This window comes from Heterodontus francisci, chromosome 8, assembly GCF_036365525.1.
Source record: "Heterodontus francisci isolate sHetFra1 chromosome 8, sHetFra1.hap1, whole genome shotgun sequence".
Classification (NCBI taxonomy): domain Eukaryota; kingdom Metazoa; phylum Chordata; class Chondrichthyes; order Heterodontiformes; family Heterodontidae; genus Heterodontus; species Heterodontus francisci.
This window is the reverse complement of record NC_090378.1, coordinates 97,961,348-97,984,123: the sequence shown is the minus strand read 5'-3', so window position 1 is coordinate 97,984,123 and position 22,776 is coordinate 97,961,348. Positions and strand designations below refer to the sequence as shown.

Here is a 22,776-nt window from a genome sequence, read left to right as displayed (position 1 = left end):
GAAGATATGCTATTGCGCCAAGTACCAAAACTGTCATGTGACTCAGAACCAGAAGCTGTATGTAACTGGAACACCAAGAGGCAGCTCCTGTAAATGGTTAGCTCTGCACTGTATATACTTGATAGCTGTTTAATAAACCTGTTTGAAATCTTCAATCAACTGAACTCCATGCATCTCATTTATATTGCATCAGATAACATAAAAAGCTTCTCATTAAAGGTAGATTAGCTGATTGCACAAGGACAAGGGGTCACAGATTTAAGGTTTTGGGCAACTGATTCAGGGGATGTGAGGAAGAACGTTTTTATTCAATGAGTGGTAATGACCTGGAATTGGCTTTCTACGATGGTGGAAACGGAGATAATTGATTTCAAAAGGAAATTGGTAAGGCACTTGAGGGAAATAAACTTGCAGGGATAGAGCAGGGGATGGGACTGACTGGAGAGTCGGCATGGAATCAATAGGTCAAATGGCTTCTTTCTATGTTGTAATAATGACTCTATCTATCTCATTGCTGTTTGAGGAACCTGGCTGCGTGCAAATTGCTTCTGCATTAGAACAGTGAGTACACTTCAAAAAGTACTATTTTGGTAGGGAAGCATTTTGCGGACGTCTTGACATGAAAGATGCCACATAAATGCAAGTTATTTTCTGATAAAAGTTTCATACTGGCTGGATACTTTCAGAATGATCAATAATCTCAGTTAATTCCTCTTCTGTCTTTGTGGGGACAGTTTGTTGACAGTGTGGCAATGTAGGAGTCTGCTCCAGTTGGTCAAGTCTGGCTCTAGAAAAGTCTTCCACCACCAAACCCACCCTCTCTGTCCCTCCAGGTCTTTTTTTTTATTCATTCATGGGATCTGGACGACGCTGGCCAGGCCAGCATTTATTGTCCATCCCTAATTGCCCTTGAGAAGGTGGTGGTGAGCTGCCTTCTTGAACCACTGCAGTCCATTTGGGGTAGGTACACCCACAGTGCTGTTAGGAAGGGAGTTCCAGGATTTTGACCCAGCAACGGTGAAGGAACGGCGATACAGTTCCAAGTCAGGATGGTGTGTGACTTGGAGGGGAACTTGCAGGTGGTGGTGTAGTAGATGCTTTTGGGGTGAGCAGGCAGTTGGGAGGTGCTATGTCCCTTGGGTGGCAGGTCCTCCAGACCAGCAAGGGGTGCTGCAGAGAAGGAGGTCCTCCAGGCCGGAAGGAGGTGCTGCAGAGCCGGGCTTCCTCCAGAGCAGCACGGGGCGAAGAGGATCAGGAGATCCTCCGGGCCGGCAGGGGGCGGAGAGAACTGGGAGGTCCTCTAGGGGGAGGTTGCTTTGGCCGGTTGGTGAGCGGTTTCTCAAAAGCCGTGGTTCGGTTCAGAAAATTGGTCTCCTTTCATTGTGGACATGGCGACTCACGTCAGCGAACTGGAGGCCGCCAAAAAGACTTTAACGGAGGTGTTAGGCGAGAACGTGAAACAGTGAGTGTGTCTTCGGTGTGTTGTTGCTGCGCTGCTATTGGATATGAGGCTGAGGCCTGGGCAGCGCTATTAGCCCAGGTGATTTCTCTGGATATCTACAGGTAAAGTGCCGCTGCCAGGGCCCTACGGCAATCCACTGATAGAACCTTATCATTTAAATCCAGCGCCTCCGTCAGTCAGTGACAGCTCAGGTCCCAGGACCGGGGGTTGTGCCTATTGAGTGGTTGGTTTTGGAGCTGATTTCTGCCTGTGGCTGCTGCTCTATGATTGGAAATACCTGGACAGTCAGGAGGCGCCTCTGGAACCAGAAACTGGAGATCAAAAGACACAACTTTGACCCTCCCAGACTTCCAGCATCCAGAATACTTTTGCTTCTGTAGTGATTTATTTTTTGATTTGGAGCGTTTGCAGAAAGAGACAAGAGGTTTGTAGACAATGAATGAAATGAATGGGTTGAATGTACACATGTAAGGTTAGTTTTCCTTTTTTTGAAAAAAAATAGGCTATTGTTTTTTTCCTTCTTATTTCTAGTTTTGAAATACAGTGACCCGCTCCAGCTTTGCATGTGTGCAGAATGGATTCTTGCTGTCAGTGTGGTGCTGTGCATGCGCAGGCGACGTCAGCGCCCGGCTTGCCAGGACCAATTCTGCATGCACGCGAAAATGTCATTGCATACTTAAACTCACCACGTCTCCCCCCGCACAGATGAGTGGCCCACAGGTAGTTGCAGGTGGGGGGGTGGGTGAAGCGGTGAACGAGTGGGAGAAGTGGCAAAACGTGGAGCAAGTGGTGAGCAGATGGGCACGAGAGGCAGCGGTGAGGAGAAGTGCGATGGCAGGAGGGAGCGGGGTACTGTTGGGGTTGGAATGGAGGCAGCGATCGCAGCCACTGGGCATTTAGGTTTCATTTGTTTTCGTTTTTGTGATAAATTGAGCAGCACCATCTTTGCTACTGGCAGCTGCCAAAAACATTGCAGACAGCGATGTTTCAGTGCATGAGGCTGTGCATTTGTGCATGTTCGAGTACTGCACCACCTAGTGGTTGCATTGTCAACAAATGCAGCCTTTGAAATAGTTAGGAAATATTAGACCTTATAAAGCTTGGGTAAATTTTGTGGATATCAGTTTTAAAAGTTTTTATTTTCAACATCATTAAAACTCAAAATAAGGAAGGGACTTCTTTTATAAAAAGAGTTACAATCAAGCCAAATGACAGTGAACAGTTATTTTTACATTTTACTGGTACCTGTCTTATGGGGCTCGCTGTCAGACATAGCCCTGTAGAAAGCTTTAAATTGAAAAAAAAATTAACTTAAAACAAGAATTTCACAGGGTCGTAACAAACATGAAAATGATCTGTTTAAAACAAAAAAACACTAAGGGAGGTTTCTGGTTTCAAGTGGCATTTATTGCATACTTAAAAACTATTGTAAAAAGCTGACTATAAACAGGTCACATTCTTTACTCACTGAAGTCATTGGTTGAATATGAGCATGGAGACTTGCATGCGTTAAATCTGAGACTTCATCTCCACACAATGTATAGCAAAAACCTTCCGTAGGTAGTCCTGTTGTAGTTTATTTGCACTTGGCAAGCGACCACCACTTTACACATTACGTTGAATGAATACTGGCAGCTTTGGTGATCAAGTTTTTCCAATGGTATGTTGGCTCTTACTAAAGCATCCACAAATTCCATTGTGACCAGCTGACGATTTTCTGAGCTCTCTATCAACTTCTTAAAAAGAGATGAAATCGTTGCTTGTTTATTGGCATGCTTGTTTTCCAGCAGTACAGTGGATTCTGTCTTCCTGCTGCGATGGCTTTCAGACTGTAAGTGGCGGTGAACCGTTGCCCGCCATGTGTGAACCAACGAAACACTGCAACGTGTACAAAACTGTATTCCACCATTGTCATGCAGAATTTGGAAGCCAAATTCTTTCACTCAATGTGCTGCAGTAATGGTTGTGGCCGTTTTTGACTTGCTCATTCTGGCATTCTCACTTGTCTGCTAATACTTGAGACTGCTTCTCTCAACTGCACTGGAGACCCTCCCTCAGCTACCAATCAGCGAATTGAGTCTTATGTCAATCACTAAAACATGCGCAGTTTGCAACATGCTCAGCAATCAGCAAGGTGAGCCTTGTGTCAATGAATAAAATGCATGAAGTTCACAAAATGGCCAATTTCACGGAGGAGCCGAGATTTGACGGTCCGTGACTCATTTTTGCATCTGAATCTGAATTACTGTATATCTCTACCACACCCCTCCATCTTGAACTGCTTCATCAATGACCTTCCCTCCATCACAAGGTCAGAAATGGGGATGTTCGCTGATGGTTGCACAGAGTCCAGTACCATTCACGACTACTCAGATACTGAAGCAGTCTGTACCTGCGTGCAACAAGATCTGGACACCACTTAGGCTTGGGCTGATAAGTGGCAAGTAATATTTGTGCCACATGTACCAGGCAATGACCTTGTTCAACAAGAGACTTTCTAACCATCTCCCTTTGACATTCGACAACATTGCCATCACCGTATCCTATATCATGTACATCCTGGAGGTTAGCATTGATCAGAAACTTAACTGAACCAGCTGTATAAATACTGTGGTTACAAGAGCAGGTCAGAGGCTGTGAATTTTGCAGCAAATAACTCATATCCTGCATCCCCCATAGCCTGTCTACCATCTGCAAGGCACAAGTCAGCAGTGTGATGGAATACTCTCCACTTGCCTGGATGATTGTAGCTCTAATAACACTCAAGAAGCTTGACACTATCTAGGACAAAGCAGCCCACTTGATTGGCACCCCATCCACCACCTTAAATATTTACTCCCTCCACCACCGATGCTAAGTGGCAGCAGTGTGTACTATTTATAAGATGCACTGCAACAACTCACCTGGACTCCTTCAACAGCACCTTCCAAACCCCCAACCTCTTCCACCGAGAAGGACAAGGGCAGCAGATGCATGGGAACACCACCACCGCCTGCAAGTTCCCCTCAAAGTTGCACAGCATCCTGACTTGGAACTATATTGCCGTTCCCTCATTGTCACTGTCTTAAAATCCTGGAACTCCCTCCCAAACAGCTCTGTGGGTGTACCTACACCACATGGACTGCGGTGATCGAGAAGGTGGCTCACCATCGCCTTCTCAAGGCCATTTGGAGATGGGCCACAAATGCTGGTTTACCAACGACGCCCACATCCCAGGAAGGAATTTTTTAAAAACTCATTCATGATGGAGCCTTCAGTCATTACACCCAATACTTTTTCAAAACTTCCCCTTTCCGTCACCATCAAAGCCTCCTCAGAACCTGTCCCTTCGGTCCCAATTCTTAGTCAATGTCCAATTTCCCTTCAGCCCCCATAAGGCACCTTGGGTCTTTTTTTTGTTGTGTTAATATTGCTATGTAAGCTTTAAGTTTAATTCCATTGTTAAACTGTTTTATATAAGCAGAGCAATGTCTGCATTATACAGAATTTTAATGTAGATGAGTTAACCAGTACATTGTCAAAGGATATCCAAACCCCTGCTCCTGATGTGCATATATTGCTTGTGATTATTTCATCTTTATGATCAAAGGCAGAAACTTAATTCAAATGTTTCTGTTGCTTGTTTCTTACCTGTTACTGTTCAGGCGTTTGTTGCTAATTTCTGTTTTATGCTTAAATTATACAGAAACAAAGGCAGTCATTTGAAATGTTTAAAATTATAAGGAAAAATACTCTGTCCTTATAAAACAACATATCAAAGATAGATTTCACTTTATTTGTAATCCTTTCAGCTTCCAGAAAGAGGAACACTTGATCAACTATTCTATGCTGATTTCAGACCTAGGTCCTGGAGATGAGAGCACACATTCTAACCTATTATGTATTAACTAATGAACCATGTCCATTTTTTGTAATAAATAGAATGCTCGCGATTTTTTTTCGAGGATATTTTTTACACTAACAAATGTAAGTTATCCAATAATTTGAATTAAGCAATGCAAATAACACAGGATTGTGGAAATGTTGTGCTACTTAAGCAACTTTGAATTAAGAAAAGTTGGCTCTAGTCTAAGGTATAATATTACCTTTGGATAGAGAGATATAAAATCTCTTGACTTAAAGATTTTGTCAAATTATGATTCTTTGCCACAAGTGATATGTGAGCTCATGATATGACCAAAGTTCTCGATTTCTCTGAAGCCTCTGACACAACTGATTACACCATGCTCCTCCAACACCTTTGCTTCATTGTCTAGCTTGGTGGACATTCTCCGTATGGTTACAAGCTTACCCATCTGATCATAGCTGGATTGGCTTCTCTTCCAGCTCATTACCTCTAGGTTCCCCCAGAAATTTATCCTTGGCCGTCTCCTTTTCCACATCCGTGCATTGCCCTTGGTGACTTAATCTGCAGACATGGGGGTTGTCTTCCACTAGTTTAGTTTAGTTTAGAGATACAGCACTGAAACAGGCCCTTCGGCCCACCGAGTCTGTGCCGACCATCAACCACCCATTTATACTAATCCTACACTAATCCCATATTCCTACCACATCCCCACCTGTCCCTATATTTCCCTACCACCTACCTATACTAGTGGCAATTTATAACTGCCAATTTACCTACCAACCTGCAAGTCTTTTGGCTTGTGGGAGGAAACCGGAGCACCCGGAGAAAACCCACGCAGACACAGGGAGAACTTGCAAACTCCATTCAGGCAGTGCCCTGAATTGAACCCAGGTCGCTGGAGCTGTGAGGCTGCGGTGCTAACCACTGCGCCACTGTATGCTAATGATACCCAGCTCCACCTCTCCATCACCTCTCTCAATCCCTCCACTACCATTATGTTGTCAGACTGGATGTTTAATATGGAATCTTGGATGGACTGCAATTTAATCCAGCTAAAATTTGTGAACATAAGAACATAAGCAATAGGAGTAGGCCATTCGGCTCCTCAAGCCTGCCCCGCCATTCAATAATATCATGGTTGATCTGCCCCAGACCTCAACTCTTCTTTTGTGCCAGCTCCTCAGCCCTCAACTCCCCGATATTTCAAAAATCTGCCTACCCCTTGAAATACTTTCAGTGATCTAGCTTCCACAACTCTCTGGCATAGAGAATTCGAGACATTCACTACCCTCTGAGAGAAGAAATTCCTTCGCATCTCAGTTTTAAATGAATGTACCCTTATTCTGTAACTATGTCCCCTAGTTCGAGATTCCCCCACTAGTGGAAACATCTTCTCAACATCTACCCTGTCATGCCCCCTCAGAATCTTGTATGTTTCAATAAGATCACCCCTCATTCTTCTAAACTCTAATGAATAAAGGCCTAACTGTTCAGCCGTTCTTGATAAGTCAACCCCTTCATCCCAGGAATCAGCCTAGTGAATCTCTTTTGAACTGCCTCCAATGCCAGTATATCCTTTTTAAATACAGGGACCAAAACTGTACATACTGCGGCACAGTGGCGCAGTGGTTAGCACCGCGGCCTCACAGCTCCAGTGACCCGGGTTCAATTCTGGGTACTGCCTGTGCGGAGTTTGCACGTTCTCCCTGTGAACCGCGAGAGTTTTCGCCGGGTGCTCCCTGTGAACCGCGAGAGTTTTCGCCGGGTGCTCTGGTTCCTCCCACAGCCAAAGACTTGCCGGTTGATAGGTAAATTGACCATTATAAATTGCCCCTAGTATAGGTAGGTGGTAGGAGAATATAGGGAAGGTGGGGATGTGGTAGGAATATGGGATTAGTGTAGGATTAGTATAAATGGGTGGTTGATGGCCGGCACAGACTCGGTGGGCCGAAGGGCCTGTTTCAGTGCTGTATCTCTAAATAAATAAAACAGTACTCCAGGTGCGGCCTTACGAACTCCCTGTACAGTCGTAACAAGACTTCCCTATTTTTAAACTCCAACCCCCTAGCAATAAAGGCCAAAATTCCATTTGCCTTCTTAATTACTTGCTGTATTTGCATGCTAACTTTTTGTGTTTCATGCACAAGAACACCCAGATCCCTCTGTGCTGCACTTTTTTGAAGACTGTCTCCATTTAAATAATGGTCTACCTTTTGATTCTTCCTACCAAACTGCATAACCTCACATTTTCCTACATTAAACTCCGTCTGCCAAGTTTTTGCCCACTCACTCAACCTATCTATATCGCCTTGCAGATTCTTTATGTCCTCATCACAATATGCCCTCCCACCTATTTTTGTATCATCAGCAAATTTGGATATATTACACTGCCCCTTCTTCGAAGTTATTAATATAGATAGTAAATAATTGAGGCCCTAGGACTGATCCTTGTGGGACTCCACTAGTTACGTCTTTCCAACCTGAAAAAGACCCATTAATCCCGACTCTCTGTCTTCTGTGAGTTAACCAATCCTCAATCCATGCTAATACATTACCCCCAATACCGTGAGCTCCTATCTTGCGCAGTAATCTTTTATGTGGCACCTTATCGAATGCCTTCTGGAAATCCAAATACACTACATCTACCAGTTCCCCTTTATCAACTCTGCTAGTTAGATCCTCAAAGAACTCTAGCAAATTTGTCAAACGTGATTTCCCTTTCACAAAACCATGTTGACTCTGATTGCATTAAGCTTTTCTAAATAGCTATTTCTTCCTTAATAATGGACTCTTGCATTTTCCCAATGACCGATGTTAGGTTGACTGGCCTATGGATCCCTCATTTTTGTCTCCCTCCCTTCTTGAACAAGGGCATCACATTAGCAATTTTCCAATCCGCTGGGACCCTCCCGGAATCCAGTGAGTTCTGGAATATTTCAATCAATGCTTCCACTATCTCTTCAGCCACTTCCTTTAAAACCCTTGGATGTAGGCCATCAGGTCCTGGCGACTTGTCTGCCTTTAGTCCCAGTAGTTTGTCAAATACTTTGTCGCTCGTGATAGAGACTGTTACAAGATCTTTCCTCCCATTAGCTCTTTGCTTATCTGATATCTGTGGGATGTTTATAGCGTCCTCCACCATGAAGACCGATGCAAAATACTGCTTCAAATTATCTGCCGTTTCCTGTTCCCCATTATCAATTCTCCAGTCGCATCTTCCAAGCGTCCCATGCTCACTTTAGCTATCTCTTTTTATATACCTGTAGAAGCTCTTGCTGTTTGTTTTTATATTTCTTGCCTTTTTACTTTCATAATCAATTTTCTCCCTCTTTATTAGCTTTTTAGTCATCCGCTGCTAGTTCCTAAAAAAAAAACTTCCCAATCCTCTGGCCTACCACTAGTTTTTGCCGCTTGCATGCCTTAGTTTTTGATTGGATACTGTCCTTGACCAGCTTTGTTAACCATGGGTGGTTCATCATTCTCATCAAGTCCTTTTTGACCGGGATAAATTTTTGCTGAGTGTTATGAAATATCTGCTTAAATGTCTGCCATTGCTCATCCACTGACCTTCCCCTTAGTCTATTTTCCCAGCCCGCTTTAGACAACTCTTTCTTCAGACCTCTGCAATTGCCCTTGTTTAAGTTGAGGGCACTGGTTTGAGACCTGAGTTGATCACTCTCAAACTGAATTTGAAGTTCTACCATGTTGTGATCGTTACCCCCCCCCAGAGGATCCTTAACTACGATATCTCTTATTAATCCTACCTCATAACACATTACTCGATGTAAAATAGCCTGTTTCCGGGTAGGTTCTGCAACGTATTGCTGTAAGTAACAGTCCCTGATGCACTCTACAAATTCGTCTCCCATGTTACCTCTGCCAATCTGATTTGTCCAGTCAATATGCAGATTAAAATCGCCCATGACAATTGTAGTGCCCTTCTTCCACGCCTCCGTTATTTCCCGATTTATACTTTGTCCTACGGTGAGGCAACTCTTCGGGGGCCTATGGAAGATTCCCACCCGTGACTTCTACCCCTTGCTATTCCTTATTTCCACCCAAACCGATTCCACATCATGATCGATTGCACTTATATCACTACTCACCATCATACTGATACCTTCCTTTATTAACAAAAGCTACCCCAGCTCCTTTTCCATATTGTCTATTTCTCTGGAATGTTGAATACCCTTGACTCTGACTTTGATTTCCGCCACAACCTTTGTATCCTTGCCAGTGACTTCCTCTTCCTCCCTGGCCCATTATCGCAACCTGAACCAGGCTGTTTGTAACTTCTGCATTCCATCTGATCTTAGGCTGAGCTTCGATATCCTCTCCATTGCAGAAACCACCTGCTTCCAGCTTAGCAATATCATCCACCTCAGCCATCTGCCATTGAAAGCCTCATCCATGCCTTTGTCATCTCCATGCTCTATTATTCCAATGCTCTTCCATCCAATACTCTCCATAAACTTCAGCTCTTTCAAACTTCGCTACCCAGTTTCTATCTTGCACCAAGCTCCACTTGTTTTTGCCCCTCACCTCATTGATGTGTCAAATATAAAATTTTCATTCTTGTATTTAAATCCCCTCACCACTCCCCATCAGTATAACATCCTTTAGCCTTATAAGTCTCCTGCCCCACTTAATTTATGTTTCTCTGGCCCTGGCCTCCTGTGTACCCTCGCCCCCTTCACTTTGCCCCACAATCAACAGCAATGCCTTGAGCTGCTTAAGCCCCACACCCTGCCTTCCCTAAACCCCTCTGCATCTCCTCTTCCCTCATCTCCTTTAAGACCCTTAAAACCCATCTCTTTCATGAAGCTTTTAGTTATCCTTCCCAGGATCATCTTGTTTGGCCTGGCAACCTTTGTTTTTTATTCCGCCTCTTTGAAGCACCTTGTGACATTTTTTTTTACTGCAGAATCATAGATTAGCTGCAGCACAGAAGGGGGGCATTTGGACTGTCAAGTCCATGCTGGCTCTCATTTTGAAACATATAAGATTCTGAAGGAACTTGACAGGGTAGATGCTTGGATGATGATTCCCTTTGTGATGGAGTCCAGAACTAGGGAACATAGTTTAAAAATAAATGGTCTCCCATTTTTGACGGAGATGAGGAATCATTCTCAGAAAGTCGCTAATCTTTGGAATTCTCTTCCCCCAGAGAGCAGTGCAGGCTGGGTCATTGAATATTTTCAAGGCTGAGTTAGGCATATTTTTGATCGGCAAGGGAGTCAAGTGTTTTGGGAGATAGGCAGGAAAGTGGAGTTAAGGCCACAATCAGATCAGCTATGAACTTATTGAATGGCTGTACAGGCTCGAGGGCTGAATGGCCGCCTCCTGCTCTTGTTACTCAGATCTTGTTATTTAGTTAGTCTCACTCCCTGGCCCTTTCCCTGTAGCCTTGCAATTCTTTTCCCCTCGGGTGCTTATCCAATTCCCGTTCGAAAGCCGGTATTGAATCTACCTCTACCAAAACCGATAGGCACTGCATTCCAGATTTTAACCATCGCTGTGTAAAAAAAGATTTTCCTCATGCAGCCTTTGGTTTTTTTGTCAATCACTCTAAGTCGATGTCCTCTGGTTCTTGACCCTTCTGCCAATGGGAACTATTTCTCTCTATCTAGACCCCTCTATCAAATCTCTTCTAAACGTTCTCTAAGAACAACAGCCCCACCCTCTCCAGTCTATCTACATAACTGAAATCCCTCATCCCTGGGGCCATTCGCGTAAATCTTTTCTGCACCCTTTCTAAAGCCTTTACATCCTTCCTAAAGTGCAGTGCCCAGAATTGGACACACTGCACCTGTTGAGACCGAACCAGGTTTTTGTAAAGGTTCACGATAACGTCCTTGCTTTTGTACTCTTTGCCTCTATTATAAAGGTCAGGATCCTGCATAACTTTGTTAACCACTTTCTCAACCTGTCCTGCACCTACAACAGTTTGTGCACATATACCCGCAGAACTATCTTTTCTGCACCCCCTTTAGAATTGTACACTTTTATTTTGCCTCTCCTGATTCTTCCTACTAAAATGTATCACTTCACAATTCTCTGCATTGAATTGCATCTGTCACATGAATGACCATTCGACCAGCCTGTCTGTGTTCTCTTGAAGGCTATCACAATCCTTCTCAGTTCATTATACTTCCAAGTTTTGTGTCATCTGCAAATTTCGAAGCTGTGCCCTGTACACCCAAGTCTAAGTCATTAAGATAGATCAAGAAAAGCAGTAGCTCTAGTACCAGTGCCTGGGAAACCCCACTGTATACCTTCCTCCAGCCCAAAAAACAATCACTCACCACTACTCTCTTTCCTGTCGATTAGCCAACTTTGTATCCATGCTGCCACTGTCCCTTTTAATCCACGGGCTTCAATTTTGCTGACTAGCCTGTAACGTGGCATTTCATGGAACACCTTTTTGGAAGTTCATATACACCATATCAACTCCTCATCAACCTTCTCTGTTACCTCATCAAAAACCTCAATCAAGAAAATTAAATGCAGTTTGTCTTGACAAATCCATGTTGGATTTCATTAATTAATTCCATATTTGTCCAAGTAATTGTTAATTTTGTCCTAGATCTACATTTCTAAAAGCTTTCCCACCACAGGTTAAATTGACTACCTATGGTTGCTGGGTTTATCCTGACACCCTTTTTTGAGCAAGTGTGTACCAGAACTTGCCGTGCCCCTAGCCAAGCTGTTCCAGTACAGCTACAACACTGGCATCTACCCTGCAATGTGGAAAATTGCCCAGGTATGTCCTGTACACAAAAAGCAGGACAAGTCCAACCCGGCCAATTACCGCCCCATCAGCCTACTCTCTATCATCAGTAAAGTGATGGAAGGTGTCATCAACAGTGCCATCAAGCGGCTACGCTTAGCAATAACCTGCTCAGTGACGCTCAGTTTTGGTTCCGCCAGGGCCACTCATCTCCTGACCTCATTACAGCCTTGGTTCAAACATGGACAAAAGAGTTGAACTCAAGAGGTGAGGTGAGAGTGACTGCTCTTGACATCAAGGCAGAATTTGACCGAGTATGGCATCAAGGAGCCCTAGCACAACTGAAGTCAATGGGAATCAGGGGGAAAACCCTCCGCTGGCTGGAGTCATACCTAGCGCAAAGGAAGATGGTTGTAGTTGTTGGAGGTCAATCATCTGAGCTCCAGGACATCACTGCAGGTGTTCCTCAGGGTAGTGTCCTAGGCCCAACCATCTTCAGCTGCTTCATCAACGACCTACCTTCAATCATAAGGTCAGAAGTGGGGATGTTCGCTGATGATTGTGCAATGTTCAGCACCATTCGTGACTCCTCAGCTACTGAAGCAGTCCGTGTAGAAATGCAGCAAGACCTGGACAATATTCAGGCTTGGGCTGATAAGTGGCAAGTAACATTCACGCCACACAAATGCCAGGCAATGACCATCTCCAACGAGAGAGAATCTAACCATCTCCCCTTGACATTCGACAGCATTACCATCGCTGAATCCCCCACTATCAACATCCTAGGGGCCACCATTGACCAGAAACTGAACTGGAGTAGCCATATAAATACTGTGGCTACAAGAGCAGGTCAGAGGCTAGGAATCATGAGACGAGTAACTCATCTCATGACTCCCCATAGCCTGTCCACCATCTACAAGGCACAAGTCAGGAGTGTAACGGAATACTCTCCACTTGCCTGGATGGGTGCAGCTCCAACTACACTCAAGAAGCTCGACACCATCCAGGACAAAGCAGCCCGCTTGATTGGCACCCCATCTACAAACATTCACTCCCTCCACCACCAACGCACAGTGGCAGCAGTGTGTACCATCTACTAGATGCACTGCAGCAATGCACCAAGGCTCCTTAGACAGCACCTTCCAAACCCGCGACCTCTACCAACTAGAAGGACAAGGGCAGCAAATGCATGGGAACATCACCTGCAAGTTCCCCTCCAAGTCACACACCATCCTGACTAGAACTATATCGCCGTTCCTTCACTGTCGCTGGGTCAAAATCCTGGAACTCCCTAACAGCACTGTGGGTATACCTACCCCAAATGGACTGCAGCAGTTCAAGAAGGCAGCTCACCACCACCTTCTCGAGGACAATTAGGGATGGGCAATAAATGCTGGCCTGGCCAGCGACGCCCACATCCCTGAATGAATAAAAAAAAAGATGCTGCCAGATCTGCTGAGATTTCCAACATCTGCAGTATTTTGCTTTTGTATTAGTGGCTCAACTACATCCTCTTTCACTATGACTTTGGCAGCATCTTCTTTGGTAAAGACAGATGCAAAGTGCTCATTTAATAGCTCAACCATGCCCTCTGCTTCCATGCGTAGGTCTTTTTGGGCCCTAATCGCCCCCAATGTACCTCTTACTAATCTTTTACTATCTATATGCTGATAGATTTTTGGATTCCCCTTTTATGTTAGCTGCCATCTCTTCTCATGTTCTGTCTTTTTGTCTTCTTTCTCACTTCATATTCAGCCTGGTTCTCACTTGTATTGACAACCTGATGTCTGTCATATACTCCTTTTTTCTGCTTCGTCTTACTGTCTCTTTCTTCCATCATCCAGGGAGTTTTGGCTTTGGTTACCTTACCTTCCTACACCCCACTCCCCCCAAACCCTGATGGGAATGTGCCTCAACTGTACCCAAACCATCTCCTCTTTAAAGGCAGCCCATTGTTCTGTTGCAGTTTTACCGGCCAATATTGGATTCCAATTTATTTGGGATAGATCCGTTCTATACCCACTGAAATTGGCCCTCTTCCAATTAAGTATTTTTATTCTGGATTGCTCCTTGACATTTTCCGTAGCTAATCTAAACTTAATGGTAGAGTGATCACTATCATCTACCTGTCTCCTACTGATACTTGACCCACCTCCTTTCCCAGAATCAGATCCAGCAATGCTTCCATTTTTTGTTAGGCTGGAAACATACTGATCCAGAAAATTCTTTTGAAAACACTTCAGAAACTCTTCCCCCTTCTCTGCCCTTTACAGTGTTACTATCCCAGTCTATCTTGGGATAATGGAAATTCCCCCATTATCACTTCTGTGTAATTTCCTTGCAAATTTGTTCCTCTATATCTTTCCCATTAGTTAGTGGCCTACAGAATACAGTCAGTCGTGTAATGGCACCTCCATTGTTTCTTAACTCTAACCAAATAGATTCTGTCCTTGACATCCCCCCTTTCCAGCACTGTAATATTCTCCTCAATCAATACAGCTCTCCTTGTTCTCTATAGTAATGCAAGTTCTTGGTTGCATGTTCACTGTCTCCAGGTTACTTTTTTTTTTCCCTCAGGTATTGGGCAAACTTGAAGCTTTGGTTCAAGCAAAAAATAAGTAAAGAGGAGTTTGATGTAGAAGCGAGGAGACTCCTTACTCATGATAATGGTAAGATCTATGACTGTTTATTTTCCTTACCTCTAATAGATATATCCGTGGATTCAGTGAATAATAATCATGCACAAAATTTCTATCGGGTGGCTCAGCACACTCATTTTCAAAGATGTTGATAAAAGTTTCCTGTGCCTGCTGACTGTGAAGATCCTCCATAAGATGCATTTTGGTAGCCTGCATCCAGTTACTGATGGTCGCAGCACAAGACTATCCCTATTTTGGCAATCTCACAGACCACATGCCTGAAAAGGTGATGGAAGCAGATTAAATAGTAACTTTTAAAAGGGAGTTGGCTGTAAACTTGAAGAGGAAAAATTTGCAGGGCCATGGAAAAGAGCACAGGAGTGGGACTAATTGGATAGCGCCTTAAGGGGTAGCACTGGCACAATGGACGGAATGGCCTCTTGTGCTGTATGATAACTAAGGTGGGAAATGAAAAATGTGTCAGAATAGGGGGCTGCTGTTCTAGGTTTGTCGGACATTGTTGGAACAAAGTTGAAGGAGCTCAGCTCTGCATTTAACCATGCTGTCAGGGTTTGTTATTTTAGTGGAGTTATACTAAACTTTCCTAATTATGGGAGGGTGGGAGGGAAAAGGAAGACGAAATCTGTCAACAGAGGGAGGTGCTTTTAACCAATTCAGGATTTACCTCTGCCCTAATCCCTTTCTGTTTAAACTAATCAAAGTGTGTAAATACTTATGGGGATGTTGAGAAGCTTCTGTTGCTCAACACAGACTTATTTTCCCTTCAGTACATTTTTGAATCATTCTCTCAAAGAAGAACTTCTGATCCATCCTGTACAAAATCCGTGACTATAATTTACATGATCATAGAGTTCGGCTAGATGTCACCAAGAATTTAGACTTATGGGACAATTTTCTGCAGGGACTGTGGAGTTGAAGAAGATGAACAAAAGGGAGCTGGATGAGTTCCTAACTGACTGTCATTGCTGTGTCTAAAAGACGGGTTGGATAATAGTGGGGAGGGGGAGAAATGGGGGGGCATATCTCCTTGTTGCTGTCATCTCCCCAAATTTATTTGATCGCCTTCAAGGGGCACAGATGAATTTCCCAGTGTTTCTTTTTCCCCTTAAGTTGGCTTTGGATTTCTTCTCTAATTTGTTTTTGCCTCTTGCAGTGAACTGTGTGGCTACCTGTTGGGTGCTGGAGGGCATTTGGGGATTGTAGTGTGTTGCATCATGACTGTACAGCATGAGCTTGATTAGCCACCTTGTCTATCCTACCTGCCAATTTCATGCATTTGTATGTACACTCATTGGGGGAGGTGGGATGGCTGGGGATAGATTCATGTTCTTCAACCTCTCAAGTGCATCTTGATCAAGAATATTTGAAGAATGAGGTTTTCTGGAGATCGGAGTTCTCATCCTGGCCTCCTCTGTCATGTCAAAGTATGCAGGAATGGCTCAAGACAGTGGCCCAGCCATAGTGTAGAGGAGTTGAAGGGGACACACAGTAAGCAAGTGTATGAAGGGTACAAGGCATGAGCTAGCTGAGATGTGGTACTGGAGAATGCTGCAGAGGTAGCATGGGCGGGGGGTTGCGGGGGGAGGGTGGTGCGGAGGCCTTGCCAGGATTTCTGTTGCCCAATGTTCACTAAACGCAATATGGAAAATGATCCCTTGGGTTCAAGGCTTGAGGGTTATAGACAGTATAAATCACCATCTTGGTGCTGGGTGGGCAGAAAATTGATGGAAAGAGGCACAATGGAAGCTGCTCAAAATTTCTATTGAAAGTCTTTCTTGTCGCATGTGTTCATTATATCTTGTCAAACTTTGGTCTCCGAGTCATCACACTGCAGGGCACCATGCTGCAAAACATCAGATGTATAAAGGCAGAAAATTGGGATTGGCTCAATTAACTGTAATCAGTTATCTATCAAAGACAAAATGACCTGGATTTTGCATTCAGTGGTGAACGAATGGCATCAGTCATTCATTACATTTACACTTGGTCACAGACTATGGGCTTTTGCAATGGAACTTGTAGAGATTAGAAATACATTTTGGAACCGAGCCCTCTACGTAGAATCTGGGACCTGTGTAAACAGGGCAAGCAACCAAATAACTCTTTAATCGATCAGATTGAAATATTGTTAATGAGCGGGGCAGACTCTGAACCAGGAAGTGTCAGTTATAATGCCAAATTATATACAGAAAGTGAAGCAATTAAGAGATTAAGAGAGAGAGAGAAAAAGAAAGTACTATTTTAAATGTCTAACAATAATTAAAATCTGTTGGATTGTGATTCTACATTTGTAAAAGTTAATTTCCAGTGTCATAGAAGTAGTTTGGCAGTAATTAAGACTTAGCACATTGTTAAAAATTCACTTACACTGCAGTGCACAACCCCTAACATTTTCTGATGTGTTTCGTGGATATTGCTCACATAAGTACAATAACGTCACAGCCTTCTATGTGTTTCTCTGCTGATGCCAAGTCTCTTGTAACGATAGTTACAGAAAAACTTATGGAGGAACAGGGCAACTTGACCAGCAACTTCCTGATATCCGCGTTTACTTGCGCATCTGCAGATGCTGGGAATTGCTGGCCGATTTACTCTTCAATAACAGTAAGCAATTGCTGATAGCCTTACTATTATTACTACCGCAAAAAAGTACCAATGGGTAACTGTCGTAATTAAATTCTTACAAATTAAGAAACTAAATAAATCTATCATTCATGCACCAACAAACACAAAATTGACCAACCTAATTGCTAAAAGAAATCTTCGCATTGTTTTGGAATCCCATTTCTTCCTTCACTCAGGTTAGTTTGTAGAGCTAGATGTAAAGTTGGAACTGACAGTTAAATTACACAATTCTGACAAAAGTTAAACTTGACCATAAAATTGGTCATTTAATTTTCATAATGTTGCAAAGAAGGTTTGCCCCACCCCCAAATTGGCCTGCATTTCTTACTGGAGCCTGAGGCTTGAGCTGGAAATTTTGCCTGCGCCTTGGATGCTGGGAACTACTTGCTGCTGTGAACAAATTCTGTATGTGCAAGAAATGCATCAATGAAGTTGTGACTTTTTATCCTGCTCCTTGGAATTGCAGTACTTGGTACACCGTGACAACGCACATCAAATGTCAACTAGGTAGGAAAAGTAATGAGGCGTTATAACTCCTGGTGATAAACTTTGTGAGTGTGGAAGAGTGTTGTAGTTTACATCCTGCTGCTGTGGAACTCAGATACTCAGTGCATTGTGGCATCCAGGCAGGAAATGTACATATTACAATTGTGATGTCTGGATAGTGCAAATGAAATCAAAAAATTAGGGGGGAACCTTGCTGGAAAGGAGCATCTCGCACTGTTCCCACCTTGGTTAGACTTTTCCTGTACCATTCAGCTCAAAAAATATTTCAACATAACTTGTGGAAGTGCTGGCTGATCATGGCACAGCGAGGGTAACAGAGCATCTGGGACTTCAGTGAACAGTGGGACCAGCACTCAATCTCCTTGACCAATGTGATTTAAGGATTGAGAAGGAAAGAGGAATAACAGAAGAGAAAGAAAGATTGGATTAAGCAAGAGAGAAAAAGGCAATGGAAAAGTAAGAAAAAAAAAAATCAAATTTCAAAATCTAAGTATTTACTATCTGCAGGAGTGAAGCTGAACAGTTTAAATTGCTCTTTTTTTTGGCCAGAGAGGTTGTTTGGCATTGAATTAAGTATCATGTTGCAAGAGTACTTATGCTCTTCATTACAAGTTGTAACTTTTTGCAGCGAGTTCAATGGACAATTAATGTAAGCGCCCAGCAAATTCTTAAAAAATAGCAGAGAGGCTGCAGGTAATTTGTCAACTTGCTAAATTTAATCAAGTTCCGGAGATTTACAACTCCCATCCTATCTCTTAATCCCTTGAATTTGCTGGCCGATTTATGCATTAATAACATTGTGCGTCGCCAATATGCCATTATTTTTTCGGCGAGTATTGGCCCACAATTTCAATTTCTCCAGCATTTTCTACTAAAGTAAAATTCTGAACGAACCATTGTTTGTTTAGCTGAGGGGCATTTGGCACATGCCAGGGCAAGGAGTGATTGAGACATTTTGATGCTGACCTTGGCTTGAATCAGTGATCAGCTGGGCCAGGATCTTGGTGCATGACCAAGTGCCGGATATTGGAGACTCAATAGTGAGTAATGACCTCCCAGGGCAGTGCAATGCTTTAGGAATATCTAATAAGGGTATAGTGGAAGAGAAAAAATACTTTTCGGAATCATTGAAGTAACTGAGCAGAAGGAGGAAGGTTTAGGGAGAAAACCGCAGATTAAACAAAACAAAATCTGCTGTGGGAAGTACAGCAAAAATAAATATTTAATAATGTTAAATAACAGGTTTTGAGGACAGAAGGCAAAAGGTAGATTTATTAAAGGGTAAGCAAATAGTATAACAAATATTAGATCTGCGAGACTTGTATGAGCAAGATTTTTTTCACGGCAGTCATGTGATGCAATGCCTCCATAAATTTGTTACACTCCATTGATGGACAAACTGCTGCTGCTTTTAAACTTGTGGCAGAACCATGATAAAAATCAAAAACTGCTTCCCAATTCTTTGACTACCCCATGTTCGATGACATAGAATTTAAACTATAGTGAATCCTGTAACCACCTGTTTTTTTTTTTCTCTGATGACTTATTTAACCTTGGCAGATTTAATATGATAATACTAAAGGAAGAAATGATTTTGTTTTCCAGTGCATTCCCATAATGACTTCTTGCTTGCAATCCTCACCAGATGTCAGATCATGGTTTCAGCTCCAGGTACGTGGAACTGGAAAGGTTTGAACTGTATAGGAGTTTAAAGAGACCCAATGTTTTTCTGTTTTATTTGTACATTGTCAAGAGTTGAGCTTTTATTCATTTGTACACATCCAAATCGTGTTTCTTTCAACATATTTAAGGTGCTGCTAATTTCCGTTTACCTGTTTCATTCAGTGTGCTCTTGCCAAGCAGAATTATTCTGGTCTTTATAACTTCTGTAGTTTCAACATTAAACTCCAACCAAATAGATTGATTTGTAGAAACAAAAGAAAAATACTCTGCTTTCTGGATGAAAGGTCATCAGCCAGAAACGTTAACTCTGTTTCTCTCTCTGCAGTGCCTGACCTGCTGAGTATTTCCAGCACGGACTGATCCATAGTTTATTTTTCTTAAAAGGTTTCATAATGGAAAAAGTGCAGTTGGGATTTTCCATGGCAAATCATGGATGATACCAAGGATTCATAGACATTTTATAGGTCGACTTGTAAATTATACTGTGCATATCAAGTAATATAGGTATATCCAAAATTCCAATAACTGCCCCACTTTTGAGCTTGAGTAGAATTTCTGTTCAGCTTGGTCTTTTGCAGCAGACTAGCTTAATTCAAGATGAGTAATATAAGAACATAAGAAATAGGAGCTGGAGCAGGCCATTCAGCTCTTCTGGCCCACTCTGCCATTCAATGAAATCATGGCTGATCATCTACTTCAACACCATTTTCCTGCACTATCCCCATATCCCTTGATGATTTTAATGTGTAAAAACCTATTGATCTCAGTCTTGAACATACTCAACGACTGAGCCTCCACAGCCCTCTGGGGCAGAGAATTCCAAAGATTCAAACCCTCTTGAGTGAAAATATTCCTCCTCATCTCAGTCTTAAATGGCCTGCCCCTTATTCTGAGATTGTGTGCCCTGGTTTCCAGCCAAGGGAAACATTCTTCCTGTATCTACCCTGTCAAGTCCTGTAAGAATTTTGTATATTTGAATGAGATCACCTTTCATTCTTCTAAACTCCAGAGAATAAAGGCCCAGTCTATTTAATCTTTCCTCATAGAACAGTCCCTCCATCCCAGGAATTAGTTTGGTGAACCTTTGTTGCACTCCTTCTATGGCAAGTATCTCTTTCCTTCAGTAAAGAGAGCAAAACTTCACACAATACTCCAGGTGTGGTCTCACCAAGGCTCTATATAATTGCAGTAAGACATCTTTGTTCCTATACTCAAATCCCCTTGTAGTAAAGGCCAACATACTATTTGCCACCTTTAATTACTTGCTGTACCTGCATGTTAGCTTTCAGTGACTCATAAACAAGGACACCAAAGTCCCTTTGAAGTTCAACACTTCCCAGCCTCTCAACATTCAAGAAATACTTTGTATTTCTGTTTTTCCTACCAAAGTGGATAACCTCACATTTCTCCACATTGTATTTCATCTATCAAATTTTTGCCCACTCACTTAGTTTTGTTTAGAGATACAGCACTGAAACAGGCCCTTCGGCCCACCGAGTCTGTGCCGACCATCAACCACCCATTTATACTAATCCTACACTAATTCCATATTCCTACCACATCCCCACCTGTCCCTATATTTCCCTACCACCTACCTATACTAGGGACAATTTATAATGGCCAATTTACCTATCAACCTGCAAGTTAGCCTCTCCAATTCCCTTGAAGCATCTTTGCATCCTCCTCACAACTCACACTTCCACCTAGTTTTGTGTCATCTGCAAACTAGGAAATATTACATTTAATCCCCACATCCAAATCATTGATATGGATAGTGAATAGCTGGGGCCCAAGCACTGAATCTTGCGGTACCTCATTAGTCTCAAGCTGCCATCCTGAAAATGACCCATTTATTCTTACTCTATTTTCTGCCTATTACCCAGTTCTCAATCCATCCCAATATATTCCCCGCCAATCCCATGTGATCTAATTTTGTTTAGTAACCTCTTGTGTGGGACCTTAACGAAAGCTTTCTGAAAAACTAAATATACCACATCCACCACTTCCCCCTTATCTATCCTGCTGGTTGCATCCTTAAAAAAACTCCAGGTTTGTTGAACCAGATTTCCCTTTCATTAATCCATGTTAACTCTGCCTAATCCTACCATTGTTTTCTAAGGGTCCTGTTATCACATCCTTTATTATAGATTCTAGTGTTTTCCCTATGACAGACTAACAGGTCTGTAGTTACCCATTTTCTCTCTCCCTCCTTTCTTAAATAGTGGGGTTACAATTGCCACCTTCCAATCTGCAGGAACCATTCCAAAATCTATAGAATTTTGGAAGATGACCACCAATGCATCTATTATCTCTACAGCCACCTCGTTGAACACTGTGGGATGTAGATCATCAGGCCCAGAGGATTTATCTACTTTAAGTCCCATTAATTTCATTAGTACTATTTTTACTAATATTAATATCTTGCAGTTCCTCGTTTACAGTAGTCCCTTGATTCTCCAATATTTCTGGGAGGTTTTTGGTATTTTCCTCCGTGAAGACAGACACAAAGTATTTGTTTAGTTTCTCTGCCATTTCCTTATTCCCCATTATAAATTCTCCTGACTCCGCTTGTAATGGACCCACATTTGTTTTTGCTAATCTTTTCCTTTTACATACCTTTTAGAAGCTTTTGCAGTCAGTTTTTATGTTTCTTGCCAGTTTACTCTCATTCTATTTTCCCTTTCTTAATCTTTTTCTTGGTCCTCCTTTGCAGAATTCCAAAATGCTGCCAATCCTCAGGCTTGCCTTTTGGCAACTTGATATGCCTCTTCCTTTGATTTAATACAATCCTTGATTTCTTTTGTTAGCCACAGTTGGAACACTTCCCTTGCTGGGTTTTTGTGCATTAAAGGAATGTATTTTTGTTGTAAACTATGTATTAATTCCTCAAATGTTTGCCATTGCTTGTCTACTGTCATACCTTTTAATGTAGTTTCCCAATCCACCATAGCCAATTTGCTCCTTGTACCTACATAGTTTCCTTTGCTGAGATTTAAGACCCTAGCTTCTGATAGAATTTTACATTAAGTTTGAAAATGATGTAGTTCCATCATATTATGGTCACTCTTTCTTGGAGGCTCCTTTACAACAAGATTATTAATTAGCCCTTTTTCATTGCCTAATACTAGATCTAAAATAGCCGATTTCCTGTTTGGTTCCTCAATATACTGCTCTAGAAAACCATCTCACATACATTCCAAGAATTCATCCTCCACAACATTAGTACTAATTAGGTTTACCCAGTCAGAATGTAAATTGAAAT

The 22,776-nt window shown here is 42.5% G+C and overlaps 1 protein-coding gene across 3 annotated transcripts in view; it reads left to right on the top strand.

The window, feature by feature from the left end:
• Window positions 1–1,289: 1,289 nt before the first annotated feature.
• Window positions 1,290–22,776, top strand: part of LOC137372579 (transcriptional adapter 1-like) — a 104,916-nt gene continuing 83,429 nt past the window's right edge. For 2 of the 3 annotated variants that reach the window (XM_068036516.1, XM_068036515.1), the window contains exons 1-3: window positions 1,290–1,462; window positions 14,617–14,708; window positions 19,437–19,502. In XM_068036516.1, coding sequence (XP_067892617.1) covers window positions 1,389–1,462; window positions 14,617–14,708; window positions 19,437–19,502 — 232 coding nt within the window. In that variant the 5' untranslated portion in view covers window positions 1,290–1,388. The remainder of the gene's footprint in view (window positions 1,463–14,616; window positions 14,709–19,436; window positions 19,503–22,776) is intronic. The other variant, XM_068036517.1, reaches the window with a different exon arrangement.